Source organism: Triplophysa dalaica, chromosome 1 (genome assembly GCF_015846415.1).
Source record: "Triplophysa dalaica isolate WHDGS20190420 chromosome 1, ASM1584641v1, whole genome shotgun sequence".
In the NCBI taxonomy this organism is placed as follows: domain Eukaryota; kingdom Metazoa; phylum Chordata; class Actinopteri; order Cypriniformes; family Nemacheilidae; genus Triplophysa; species Triplophysa dalaica.
The window spans coordinates 14,421,569-14,436,588 of record NC_079542.1 but is presented as its reverse complement, the minus strand read 5'-3'; the positions used below and the strand labels follow the sequence as shown (position 1 = coordinate 14,436,588).

Below are 15,020 nucleotides of genomic sequence, written 5' to 3'. Positions count from 1 at the left end.
GAATGGAGAAGGGATGCCTCTTTGTAGAACATAAAATAGTTACTTTATATTAATTTTGATGTCTCCATTTATGAGGATTATGTAGCGTTATGGATGTGACAATCCTGAAAATGGAACTTATCTGAGTATGAAAAACCATGCAAAAAAATAAAACAAATGCTTTACAAATTACAAAAAGAGAGATCTCATATGGGAATTTGAAGCACCGAATGTTAGAATCTGTGCTCTCACCATAGTAAAAATAGCTGGTAAAAATCAATTTTTTTCGTGGTAAGGTTGACATCTTCCTGGAATTGCTCAGGTGTGTCCAGAACTAAAAAGACGAGTTACAAATTTCATTTAATGTGATTCACAGCGTGATTTACAGCCTGGTAAGAACACTCCCACAGCAATTTGTGAATTACATGACGCTATGGTTATAAGGTTAAATGTCAAGGGCATTTACATTGTTCCATAACAAATGAAGGAAACATCATATCATATCATAAGCATGCTGAAACATCTTTAAACAATGAGTCCCAGTTGCAAATCAATCAATTCTTACATTCTGGTACAGAGCGTTATCAAACTAAGGGTGCTCAATATACCCGTACCGTCAATAACCGTGATATTAAAATCATGTTTATCGATAATGCGTTCATTCTGCACATCTGATAGTTTATATAATTCAGCGGTATACATTTCTTTGTTCTGTTGAACTTAAAGATAGAAATTTTTAAAAATGTTAGCAACTCTTCTGGGACATCATTGACTACCATAATAGGAAAAATTAAAACGATGGTCAAAAGTGTCATAGAACTGTTTGCTTTCCTAAATTCTTCAAAATATCTCATTTTGTGTTCAACAGAACAAAGATATGATACAATATTTTTTCCTACTATGGTAGTCAATGATCTCACAGAAATGTAAGTTGCTAACATTTTTCAAATATCTTCCTTTATGTTGATCAGAACAAAGAAATTCATACAGGTTTACAACAAAAAGTTGAGGGTGAGTAAATGATGACAGAATGTTTGGATTGAGTAACCACTGAAAAGCTTTACTTTAAGATTTACAAACTCTTCCTCTGTCCCGCTACACACATATACAGTATTTTGAGTGCGAGTCATTGGCCCTTAACCAGAAAACACAGTAGAAACAAAATTAAAGATGAATTGCTGATGAATGATAGCATTATTTAATTGTTGTCATGAATTCTTTTGACCACGATAATTGTGAGGTGAAAATCTGATACTGTCACAGCCTTTGTTATAACCACATGTGATACAGCGATTAGAAACAGTTTCTACCTTTGCAATGTCTTGTCTGACAGCTCGGCCTACACAGTGATATCATTTGATAAAAGTGCTGTGTATCATATTACTCATCAAGCATGGATGAGGATAGACTGATTATAGAGGCTTAGAATCAGAAATTTTATTAAAAGTTCCTCAAGTTTCACAAGGAAAGCCATAAAATGTAAAGTACAAAATGACTAGTGGAGCATCACAGACGTTATAATTGAAAATACAAGGGATGTGTGTGTATGTGTATGCTCTTTAACAGGGTACATGGATTGAAAATCTGTTTTGATGGGCTGCGTTTTGTGATTGATTGTCTCATGCCATGCTCTTTTGTCACATTCGATGTGGACCAATTGCTGGTCTCTGGAATTTTATCGCGTCTGGTTAGGAGACAGTGTAAAACTTATCTTCAGTTCACTACCATACGTTCTGCACCCTCTATTCTCCCAGTCTCCCTCTCTCTCACTGTTAAAGGGCCGTAACACACACCAATCTCATATTGATCTTGAGTACCTATACAGTAGTATTGCATACTTTGTATCTTCAAAGAGTATTTAGTTTTATCACATTTATAAAAGATAGATACAGCTTTACGATTGTTTCCGAAAACATACAGCGCGTGTGGGGGGGGGGATGTATAGGCTGAAGCTCTGGGACGGCTCTATATATCAGTTTCAAACGATCTCCAAATCCAGCATTATATCCTCCGTTTATACAACATTCATCACCCAAATCCCGTGAGCAAACAAACACCTGAACTGGGTGTGTATCGAGCACAAAAATACTACGTAATATGCCCAACTAGTTTTTTTGACAAGTTGACCATGTTAAGCATGAGAAGACAGCACGTTTAACATTGTTAAGAAGTCAGAATGCATGAAACACCATTGCACGGCCACTTCAATAAATATTTACTGGTGCCTCAAGCTCCCATAGGAGTGCTGAGCCAGACCTCAACCCCCATTGCAGTTATTTAAGTAAGTAGTTCTGAGTGATGGTGTGTTTAAAACAGGTTATTTTATGACAGCTTATGGCCACAGTTTCTGATGGCTCATCCGACATTCTCGGAAAACCATTTTTAAACTGGGATCATTATGCCGGAGCGCCTCAATACCATTCAAATAAAACAAATGATCCTTATGATGGAGCTGGTGTCTGTGTGTGTAAAGACGGTGGCACGTTTAATTTATAACCTAATTAACATGTTATAACTGGAAAAGAATGAATTCTGTGTCGTTCTGTGCAAGTCTTTTTCTCCAATTTCTCTATTGAGCACTACACTCCACATGCAAAAACAAAACAATCTCTCAAAACGCCACTCACAAAGAATGCCTTTAACTCCCTGCCCAATCCGTCTAAACTGTAGTCTCTTTTCATTTCAAACAGTAATGATTATGCAAACAGTCATTGCCTTGTGGCCATCAACAATCAGCTTCCATCACTATAGGTCCGCATGTGTAAATTGACTTGTATCAGTGCTGACTGCCGGTTAACGCTAAGTCTTATTGATTTATTAGGGAGGGTAGATGGAAATAAAAGGCTGTGGGCTGACATTGTGGCAAACACACAAATGAGTCAACGCAAAAACACACATTTGGTCGCCTCAAGTCCTCACAGCTGTAAGCTGTAGTCATATTGAGGCCGGTTCAAGATCATTCCTGCTTTTTCAAACCCCATACAATTTATCCTGCTAACCCAATAACACTTATGCTTAAAAAGTTAGAAGCTGTAGAGAGAAAACAGAAATTATATTAAAAACACACAGACTCAAGTATAGAAGACTAAAACAAGATGGAGGCTGTGGAATTAGATGCTGAGAGATGTCCTGATTTCCTTTGAAAGACAGAGCTACTTGCATGTGCCAGACTTGGCTTTCAGAAGGTATGCCTGAATATGAGTGGGCTTGATATAAATTGAAAACATGCTTCCAAAGTTTAAAAATAACCTGAACCAGCTGCCGTGGAGAATAGGTGTTGGCTGCATTAGCTGATGGCCAATGAAGACCATTGGCTGCAAACCAGACTGGCACTGTCGACCTGCACAATCCCATAAAGAGTCTAATACATATCATTACTCTACATGTGTCGGCCCCCACCTGGCAACAGATTCCCTTGATTCTGATTTTAATGGTGATGGAAGAAGAGAGGATGCAGAAAGGGCCAGGGAAAGAGCAAGTGACGCAACATAGAATGCGAAGAGATTGCAAAACAAACTAAGTATTCACAGAGGAATTAACCAGAAGTGACCGGCAAAATGAACAATTTATCAGTCTTCAGAGAAACTGGAACAGGTTTTAAAGGCAGTAATTGAAGTACAGTATTAAAGGGTGGTCTGACGCAAAAATGAAAAATCTTTATTTACTAACCTTCATGTCTTGAATTTACGACTATATTTTTTTTAGAGGAACATAAAAGGAAAAGATGAAGAATGTTAATGCAGATCTTTCTTACGTTAATAATAAGGGGCACATTCCGGTTATAATAGGGGGCACATAGTGCATTTGAAAATGTGAAGAAAACACAAAATAACCTTACTTAAGATCCGTAAATATTCATACTTACAAATACTTATTCTATTGGAGAATCTCAGGGTTACCTGGTTTTGGATTTTTTTACCTTCATCTTATATTTGTACCTTTTTTAACATTTTACATTTACTGTATAGTCAACCTGGAAGCCTAGAACTCCTATACTTAAGTTATGTTGAGAAATACATTCACATATATATACATTTTAGTCCCAATTTGCAGCCATAATATTAGTATAACACTGTTGATAGTCCATGAATCTATTCTTGACCAAGGTTTGCTTTTTTAACCAATGCTGGGGAAAAGAGAGAGGACATACCTTCTAGTCTTTCATGCATGTGCTTCTAGAGGAAATGACATGAAATTATGGCAATGATGAGAGACTTTGACAAACCACTTCTTTTTAAAAGGTTTTCAGGTGGGTAACATAGTTGGTAAATAAATAAGGGATATCACAAAGATCACAAGGACATCTCATGTCCTTGCAATTATAGAATGAACATTTGTGTTTTTTAGATTTGAAACACCGCAAGTGTTAATAAAAGATGAAAGAGTTTTGGGTGACCCATTCCCTTAAGTGCCTACAACTGATATTCACTGTCTGCTTTACTAAGAGCTGGACTCGCTGCCAGGTCAGGGAATGTTTGGGCTATTCCTTTGGCAGGTGTGAGAAGTCCTCTGTAATCGAGTGAGTACATGGGTACGTGCTCGGTGCTCAGTGGTCAGCGTTCAAAAGGGTGTGAGAGCTCATCTGAGAATCAGTCAGCCCTTTCTAACACAGACTGAACACATTTATCATCTTGCTCATGCTGGAAGTCTACCTGACAGTTCATCGATGCAGACCAGGTGAACGTGTGGTATGACTCATACAAAACACTCTTTCTACACGTCTAAGACAAGAGTGCTGCCAGCAGCGTGTACACGTGTCTGATGTGTGATTGATAAGACAGAGATGAGAAAGACTGCGGATGAGAAGAAAAAGGGGAATGGGTAATTCGTGGTTTAGGTGCAGGGGGTGTGGCTTGCTGCTGAGAGGAGGGAGAGAACAACTCTCAGCTAGAATTAATCTCTCATTCAGCTATCCACTGCTCTACTGATTAACCCAATCAACCTGAACTGAAGTGTATGTACGTGCACACACACACACGGGTACACAAACAGATACATACACACACACACACATACACCTTAGCCCAATCAAACAGAAATGTGATGGAAGCTAATCAGTGTCTTCCTGGATAATGAGACACTCTGTAATTAACCAACTACCATAGCAAACGGACTAATTTCTCATTTGCCTTCTTGCTTTAAGATGTTTATTAGGAAAGAGACGACCGAAAACAGTTGGAGGGACCTGCATAAATGCTACGAGAGCACCATGGGCGTTTTGACACTAAGGATGATGGGATATCTTTGCATAAGCGATTACTTTGGCATTAAAAGTTTTTACTACTCTCGTTCATGGCATGCATGACAGTCTGTCATGTTTAGAGCCACTTACATCATTTTAAGTGTCTCATTTGCGTTAAAGACGGAGCGAGGCCAGACAAACACCGGGCCTCCTCCATGAAACTAAACAGCTGAAATGTCAGCAAGTTATTTCGATGTTGCCGACACAAATAGAGAGAGAGAGAAAATGATCTCTTTAATGGAGAAAGCCATGATGGCCTTCCCTTAGCAAAAGTAATGGGACATCTTAGATAGAGGAGACGCTGTGCACAGAATACAAATGGCCCATTTTCTTCCCTTCCTCATATCAGTCGGAAAGACATCATCACGTTCGCATTGCCAAGATTCGGTCCCTGTGGCTTTGTTTACTAAAGCGCATAAAGTCCCTGTGTTAGCTGAGCTCCGCTCTTCTCCACTCCCACAGCCCAGATGCAATGCTTCATTAGGCCAAGAAATTAAAATCGCAGCTCGCCGCCGGGAAGACACCAGACAAGATGCCATTACATCAATAGTGCCACTGATAGATGATACGAAAGTACGACGTCTAATGAACTGCCAGCTTTATGATGTGCCAGAAAAATTGAAAAAAGCGTTATCGCTCATCGCATTACGGGGAACACATGCCATTCCACCACGCGTGAGAAACAGAATCAGACAACAGAAGGCCTCTTCATTAGCATCCCAAAAAGAGAGCCGCACAATTAGTAATAAAATGTGGTACAGGGAACAGGATACGGGCTTGCTGAATGGAGGCGTTGGTAGTGGAAAGGTTATTTATTGTTATTACAACATGCGGTGTTTACATCTAAAAACAAAAAAAGACTTCAGGATAGGAGACAGCGGATTATCAGCACAGTGGGAAATGCATGATTTTGCCTTCAGCAAGAAGCGTTTTTGTTTATCAAGTCGAGCGTCTGTGTTTTTTCTCGCTACAAGATTGTTCTAATACCGCTTTATCACAAGACATAACACTTTAACAGCCCATAATGCGATTACATGTCTCCATGTGTTAAACTCAGTGTTGAAAGACTTTCAGCAGTCAGAACCACAAAAAGATGTTTAGCGATAATAATGAGACAAATGCTGGCGATTAATGCACGTGTCGCAGTTACCAAACCCTGAACAATCATATACAGAATTTATGCAGTTATGATTTTATGTAACACATAAGTTAAAAAACATCGAAGTGGAATGTGCAGTTGGAGTGATCATAGAAAGATTTAAGCGATAAGGGGAAATAACTGTTGTTGCTCACATAATCTGTACACATCGTTTGAGAGTCTGCCCAGATATGAAGGTGACCTGCAAGCAGTAACTAATTTGTAAATGATCCCCATTACAATTAGTCCCAGAACAAGGACCTATGACGGACCCAGCAGGTTGTGAGGGACCGTAAAACATAAATGAGTATGAGTGGATTTATTACGCAACAGACGACAGAACACAAAACAAACTGTGAGATTCTTCCCCAAATAAACCTCTGGTACATAAAGTGTGCTCCTGAAAAATTCTGCATACCACCGTGTCTACACCGGACCCGGTGCGACGCGACAAAAGACAATAGAGGGCATTAGAACCTATTATCATTAAAAAATTTGTCCACACTAGATGCGGCACGGTGTGATGCGACAATCCCATTAGAACAAGCCTCGTATTGTGTCGCGTAGACATGATGTCAAATCCACATATTAAGATTTTAAAACAAAACAAAAAGAGCAGTTCGTTTTTGCTTAATAAGTGTAGTCTATCTATCCACACATTACTTAATTTACAAATATGAAAAAATATTCAATTCAAGCTAATGCAAATTCAATGCTAAAGCTAATTATGAAACACACCAAGGAAATGTGTTAACCAGAAATACACAATTATTTATTTAGCCAAAGAGAGAATTACAACAAATAGTCTTTAAACGGACAATTTATATCTATATTTTTAGAATATATCATTGAATGTAAACTAAACTGAAAACACATAGGAAACATTTGCATTTAAGCATTTACCTATAATGCAAAGTGTTTTTTTTGCAAAGTACAAATGTAACAACCTAAAGAGGGAGTTACAAACTGACTTACAAAATGAAGACAAAATAAATGTCAAAAGATTTCACTTGACAGACCAGCAGTGGTGGGAGTGAACATTAGCGTGGGCCGAGAAGCTTAAAGAAAGAGCTAATAACTGTACATAGACTCTGCCATTAGGGAAAAGCACTGCAGATTTCTGAAAAATTATTATCTCATATGACAGTAACAGAACACAACAAGCATTTCAACACAAAATGGTCAAAGTTAAAATACAGGCGAGTCAAATATTAAACAAAAATACATACAGTTTTTTCACGTAGTACCTGGATGTTGCCTTTAAAGAAAGTTGACAGGTTGCTCAGCTCTATCTAGGAAAGTGCATCATCACTATAATGCCAACTCACAGACGATGACGCTAAACAGTAAAAACAACGCCACAATGATTTAAACAAATACCCTTAAAATACTATTAGTCTATAGACCGTTTCATGGGATGCAGGAACCTGGCCCAAAGTTACCTTCCGGTCTGTGTTTGTTAATCTGTCAGGCTTTTGGCTAATGACATAACTATTTATATGATATTTCATTTATATTTTATTGTATGTTGTTCATTTTATTAAACAAACAATTTGTTGGATGGATCGTGGATCAGGGAGCATTTAAGTTTAGCCTTGAAACGGTTCTTCTTCTAGTAACCCAAAACTATACTGGCTACACAAACTTTTAGGTTACTAGCTATTGTAATTAGGGGTCAAGCCCCGAAGGGGCTTATCGATACTGTTCTATTGTTCTTGTCGGTATTATTATTATTCTTAACCATTGGTAGTCTATGGTAGTACTCATAAGTCATGTGACTACATATGGGGTCTCTAGCGCCACCAACAGATCAAAAATGCACTTTACAAAAAGTTGTAACTTTTAAACCCAGTGATGTGCAAAAATTGTACTCGGCACATTCCATGCGTTACACTAAGATTCTGCCCATTACAGTAGCAGACATCTCAAAAAGTACAGTATGAATTTTTTTCGCTACAAGTCCAAGAAATTATGACTGATTGTCAAGAAAATCGGCTCAATTGATCTTTGAATGGAGCTGCACAGACATGACTAAAAATAATAGATTTTCGCCTTTGTTCAAAAGATACAACAAACTTTTCAAAGTTGACCCCAAAATGTGTTGGAGGCTGTAACTAGTTCATTAGGGTAACTAGGGAACAGCCCCCCCCATGGGTCGCGAGATTTGATATTTTTTATTTTTGCCTCTAACTTTGAAATGTTTGTTAGAAAATAGTGATCTTGGTGTCTACGGATTCCTCGAATTGTGCCGGATCGGGTGAGTACGATAATGTCGCAGTTGAACGATCGGCTCGTCCGCCATTTTGAAAAGTGCCATAAATCGCGATATCTTTTGAATCGTGTGCTAAATCGCCACCAAATTTCACACACGTCACCACTTATAGTTCCAAACGTACCTTGGAAAGTTTTTGAGATATTACTCTTTTATATAATTTTTTATAATCCTTGAACGCCGCTAGGTGAAGGAAGCCAAGCGAGTGGCGCACCTTATAAAATCGCAAGAGGTTGCTGGTTCGAAACTCGTGTTGCGCATTTATACATTTCAATTTGCAAATATGTGCACAAAGAGTGCAAGTATGTAAACAAACGAAATGAATGGTCATTTTAGTAACAAAATAAAATAAAATAAAGTGCGATGTACGTAGTACAACTTAAAGCGGTTTACTCTGTAAATAAGTACAAAATGACATTCTGTCTTTCATTGTCATTTCTGACATTGGTCATCAATACCTGCGTTCGTGAGGTATTACTCTTTTATATTTTTTTATTACCCTTGAACGCAGCTCAATGAGGCAAGCCAACTGGTTTGAACCTTGTGTCTCACATTTCAATTTAAAAGTATGTGCACAAATAGTGCAAGTCTGCAACCAAACGAAATGTAATGTCATTTAAGTAATGAAATAAAATTAAGTGCGATGTATGTAGTGCAACTTAAAGTGGTTTATGATACATGTAAATGTATTCAAACAGAAACAAGGTTGGAACAAAATGACATTCTTTCTTTCATTGTCACTTCAAACATCTGTTCCTTCTATACACTGTATTTCTGCTACTTTTGCTCTACTCTCTTGATTCAGCCCTTTGAAAGCTCTCCTCGAGATGGTGGTTCAGGCTCGTCGACTGAGTGGCACACCTGATAAACTGCAAGCCAGTACAGGAGTTTGCGGATTCGATCCTTGTGTTGCGAATATACACATTTCGATTTGCAAGTATGTGCACAAATAATGCAAGTCTGTAAACAAACCAAATGTAATGTAGTTTTTGTAATAAAACTGTATTACTGCTTCTTTTGCTCTACTGTCTCATTTCGTGTTGTGGGTATGCTGGGGGAAGTGTGAGAGAAGTGTGGGCTTGGTGTGGTGGGTGCACTGGGTAAAGTGGCGCAAAGTGTAGGCTTGGCCCCGGTGGTGGTGTTTGCAGCTCTTGTTCACTTGTTATTTCCTTTGCATTTTATCAGAAATCGGACTTTATTCTTGGTGGATGTGTACTGGAAGTTTTGGGCCACAAAAGCGCGAATGTGGAGTAACGTTTGTTTAAACATATTTGAATATTATTATATATTATTATTATTATATATAACATATTATAGACGTTAAAACATATTTAAAACGTCTATAGAGCTATTCGGATGAAGAAAACAAGGCTGGTTTAACGCTGGTCCAGAATAACTTTCTGTTAAAGTTTAACAGAGGTTTGAACAAAATATAAACTAAAAAAATATTAATAACGATTTAATTAAGAAAAATACGAATAATACATAAATATAAACTGAAACCGGAGATGCTTCTGGAGCAGTGTTAACATATTGCAAAGTGATCTATAGTGCTATACTTGAGGCAGGCCTACCTGATAGTTGTGGGTGGGCCAAATTTTTTGTAATTGTATTAGAGGAAATGACAGAAATTGTAGATTTAATTTTTGCGGCAATTATTCATAAGTAAATATTTTGGATAAATGGTAGATCATTTTAGAGCTTTGTCCAAAACAGCGACATAATTCTCAATCATTTCAGAAAATATGAAGGATTTATTTTGATTCTGCATGAGTCTACTAATGACTCAGAGTAGCAGCGCACATGTTGAACAGGTGGTGTTGTGACACGAGGGAACGGGAATAAGGGCTGTCTGACAGAAAAAGCTGAAGGCCTTGTTTTCTGGCACCTGCTGCTATTGTACTGTTAAGATTGTTTAGTGGCCCGTATGGAGCAATAGATAATGACCAATCTAACCTCTTCAGAATACAGTGATGGCTCAGCACAGGAGACATCTTCACATCAATGTCAGGGAAAAAATGAATTCAGGAGCTTTGCCCACATTTTAGAGTTAGAAGAAGGATAATTATTTTTTAAAGTTCAGTTGAAGTTACATCTGCACTTTTTCTGATCGATACTGCTTCAAAAACCAACACTGCGTTGCATTTCACACTCAATAGATACATAGACAATGAGAGAAAAAAACACAAGGTACTGGCAATACTGTGAGAGAAAGCTCAGGGAGCGAGGTTATGTAAATGAAGAGTTTTATTTCCAAAATGATGTTTTGAAAATTGTTCAAAAATAATGTTTTTTTATTGTGCATTCCAATTAATATCAATCAAACTGTATTTGGTTTGTTTTGATTTAGGATAAAATGTATTTTGATAAAATACAGCTAACTAAAAACATGCTAATTTAAAAGGAGTTCTCTCATTTTCGGAAAAAAACTCTTCAAATATTATTTATGCTCGTGTACGAAAAAAAAAAAACTCAGCTGATGTTGCCAAGGTGGGAACAAAGTTGCTATTACAGAGTACATGAAAATGAAATGAATAAGCGTGAGATGCCCCTGGCTGTTGAGAGAGAGAGCTGTTCAACCTACGAGGGGCATCCCTCCCTCACGACTTTTTTGAAATTCAATACACAGGTACACCGGCGCTCGCTTCCAGCACCTCAGACAATCTATTGTCCCTCTCTCCATCATTTCCTCCCCATATCCATTTCTTTCTGTATGTTTTATAGATGCCCCTCTTTGCTGCATTGCAGCTTAAGGGATAGCTTAATTCCGTAGTGATTCAAAAGTCTTTAGCCTCTCATTCTTTCTGAACTCTATAACAGTGTTTACAACCAAGCACCAATTTAAATCCGAGCAGCTACACACACTAAACTTGATATACTGTTGTTGCACACCTTTCGTTACTATGTAAGACAAAGCCCCAGCAAACTGCAGCAAATATGGTTGCCACAATCCTTCACAGCTGACTGAAAACAACTTAGTTTCTGAATGTTCTACAATTATGGGGAGATGGCTGAAAAATGTCTTCGAAGATACACACTACAAAACATTATATACATATTGACCGTTTCAATGGACACTTGTGCCTGGGGCCTCATTGATAACCACTGCGTACACACAAAACATGCCCTGAAAGATGCCCACGCCACTTCCTAATCAAAAGATGGGATTTACAAAATCAAACTTGACGGGAAATTTGTGCACCTGCGAGCATCTGTGACCCATGCGATCGCACATTCTGGAGACAAGGGGAATAGGCGACACAAATGGCAAGATTGGGAACTCCACTGATTGCAGAAAGTAAATGTTAGAAGAACAATTATAAGTATTAATGCCTCACACACATTTCATCTCCAAATGCTATGCTAGATCCATGTTATCATGTAGATTAAATCCAGCAGTGTTTTTAGCGCTTGTATTGAGTGATAATTGTTTCATAAACACCTTCTTGTAAAATCTAACTCAAATCTTAAATCAAAATCCAATCTAAATATTTAATGAGCGCAGTCTCACCAACTAATCCACTATGGGACCATGCATAGCCTACTGTACGCCGCCTTTACTGCTGTGAGTAAAGAAGTACAGAATATAATAATAGAATCATTTTAAACTCTTTTATACACATTTGATTAAATATTTTACCTGTGGGATTTTAATGTTTAAATAAAAGCGAGTAGTGTGAGGTGCATTATAATCTCTCTAAATCTCTCAGAATTTACAGAATTTGTACAGAACATTTCTAGCGAGAACAATTATTATCTGTTAATATTATTGTGGACACAGTTTACCATTTAGAAAATACACTGTATTATAAACACAACCAATGCCAATGAAGAGCCTCCTTTGACGTAGTAAGGCAAATTTTGTGTGTGTATGGGTGATGACACTTGCTATCCCTAATCACTCTAATGAGCACAAAGTTACTTGTGTTTACACTGTCAATATTAAGCTGATGAGCTGGAAAAGAAAACAGAGAGAATGAGCTCTTTCAACAGACTGATGGAAACACTGATGAATTGTGTGTGTGTGTGTGTGTGTGTGAAAGAGCACTTGCACGTGTAAGTATTTGTGTGATTAGCACACACACATATCCATCCATGCACACAAACGGGCTTTCAAACAGAAAGATCCCTTGGCCAATTAAATCATACACTGCTGTTATTTGACTACAATTCAAGCAGTCCCTTTATTCAATCTCTTTCTTTTCTAAACTGTTTGTTTTCTCTCTGTCTTGTCATTCTAACACACTGCATGTGTTGTCTATATCAGACATGTTCATTAGCGATGCTGAAAAAGCGCTGTCAAATCCATGCAGCTTGTTTATTTAACTCTATGAAGAATGGGAGATAAGAGAATATAAAAAAAAGGGGAGAAAGTGGAAGACTGCATGGACATGCAGAAAGTGATGGACAGATAAGAAAATTATGAAAGAGGCAAATTCTTCTTTCCTTTCATTGAAGCTGATGGTGAAGACTAGCGCCTGTGGCAGGCGGACAAAAGCTGACACGTGTTCTCCGCCCTTTACATTCCCGCCCTCTCCTCGACTACGTCCATCTTTGTTCCCTTTCTCTCTAGACCCAAAGCCTGTGACAGGCAGACAGAGCCAGACGTGTGGCTTGGGAGTCTATGTGTGAGTGTGTATGATAACCCTTGCCTTCCATTGAGAGACTGACATTCAGTTAAGAGCGCACCTTGCTAGTCTGAATAGGACTAAATAAACATATGACACTGTTATTATATAATGCTTTTATAATAAGTTCTGTCTTCATTAATCTGTATCTAAATGTGAGATGTAAAGGAATTTTGACAAGCAGCTTTCGTCAGATTGTTTGCATACTTGATCTATCATTTCCCACCAATGCAGCAGGTCACGTGAAAACAAATGGACGGACAGATTGAATAGAGGGGTGTGGCAGAATAATAATGGGGAGCCTGTGTACCTCTGTCCCTCCAGGCTTGGCCAAGTAAATGGCACTCTTCTGACATGCGTCATCCAAACAGACGGGCAACAGGTGGTCTTGGGAGCCGTTGCCATCTGAGGAAAAAAAAAGAGATTGGGTGAGGGGGCTTGAAGAGCTTAGCTAACCTTAAGTGGTACAGGATAGTCCTAGCACACTCGTAAAATGTACTGTAAACAATCTAAATAACACAGTCGACAAAAGTCATGAGCATAAATGTAAAGAAAGAGAGGTGGGTGGAAATAACAGCTCCACGGTGTTCCTTTTGCTATTCTGATGAGAAATTCAGCATATGGAACTTCATGTGATCTCGAGCAAGTGTAATGAAGTGTGTGGCAGCCTGGTGAGTAGCAGTTTGCCCTGGTGCACAAAGCATTGACAATAGCCCTAGAAAAGAATTAAATAAATCCAGAGGAACAAAAAACAAAGAGGGGATAGTAATGATAAAAGAGATAGAGAACCGGAGGGTATGTAACGGTGAGATACAAAACAAAAAAAATGTGGTGATAGTAGATGACACCTGCATTGACATTCATAGTATCTGGCATGCGGCAAATAACCATGTAGATCAGCCCAAAAAAAACACGCACACAGTCATCTCCACCGACACACAATGAGAGCCGGGCTACCCATAGCTACTTATTTTATTCCTGTACAGACAGCAATCTTTAAAGAAACCGCTTGACGTGCCATTGTGTTCACATCACAGAGACACACCCTTTATGAAATGTAATATCTTATGGGAAAAAAATTGTTAGACGTTCACAGAATGAAACAAACAGGATAATTTTACCTAAAAACATACTTTTTGTATTATAAATGTGGTAAAGGAATAGAGCATGTGGACAGCTTTTAAGCCTACTGAAAACGGACAAAAACACTCTAATTTGGATTTTAATTCAACCTATCTTAGTGGGAAGCCAGACTGAACGTAACTGTGTGTGTCTGTGTGAGAATGCAAAATTGTGTAACTGCACTGGAGAGAGTGCGATGAACCGGTTACTTATTGTCACTAATGACTTCTGGTTCCTGACTCGCAAAGTCTCACAGCACTATAAGCAAGAGTACAGCAAAAGTCCTCAACGACACGGTGCTTGTGTATGTCACGATGACTGGAAGTTAAATGCCACATCACATTACATGTGACACTAGCTTTAAGCTTGACATTTTTTTTAGAGGAATACATCTCTGCTTGCGATATGTTCCTGACAGACAAATGCACCCTAGCGTTGAATATCATTCGGTTAATGAATAATGCATTTGGCTGTCGCATTTAAAAAAAGAAAAGCGCAATTACCATTCTGATAAAGCAGATGGAGAATTTTGTCTAGCATATGCTGTGCACTCATAATGACACGTCCATGTCAGGAGTGACTACATTCTGATGGTGCACACTCATGATTTATTACAGTTTTGTACTGTAAATCTGCTGC

At 38.3% G+C, this 15,020-nt stretch overlaps 1 protein-coding gene across 1 annotated transcript in view; it reads right to left on the bottom strand.

Moving 5' to 3' along the window:
• Positions 1–15,020, bottom strand: part of itfg1 (integrin alpha FG-GAP repeat containing 1) — a 116,288-nt gene that overhangs the window by 66,440 nt on the left and 34,828 nt on the right. The window contains exon 9 of the mRNA XM_056756821.1: positions 13,570–13,664. Within this exon, the coding sequence (XP_056612799.1) occupies positions 13,570–13,664 (95 nt within the window). The remainder of the gene's footprint in view (positions 1–13,569; positions 13,665–15,020) is intronic.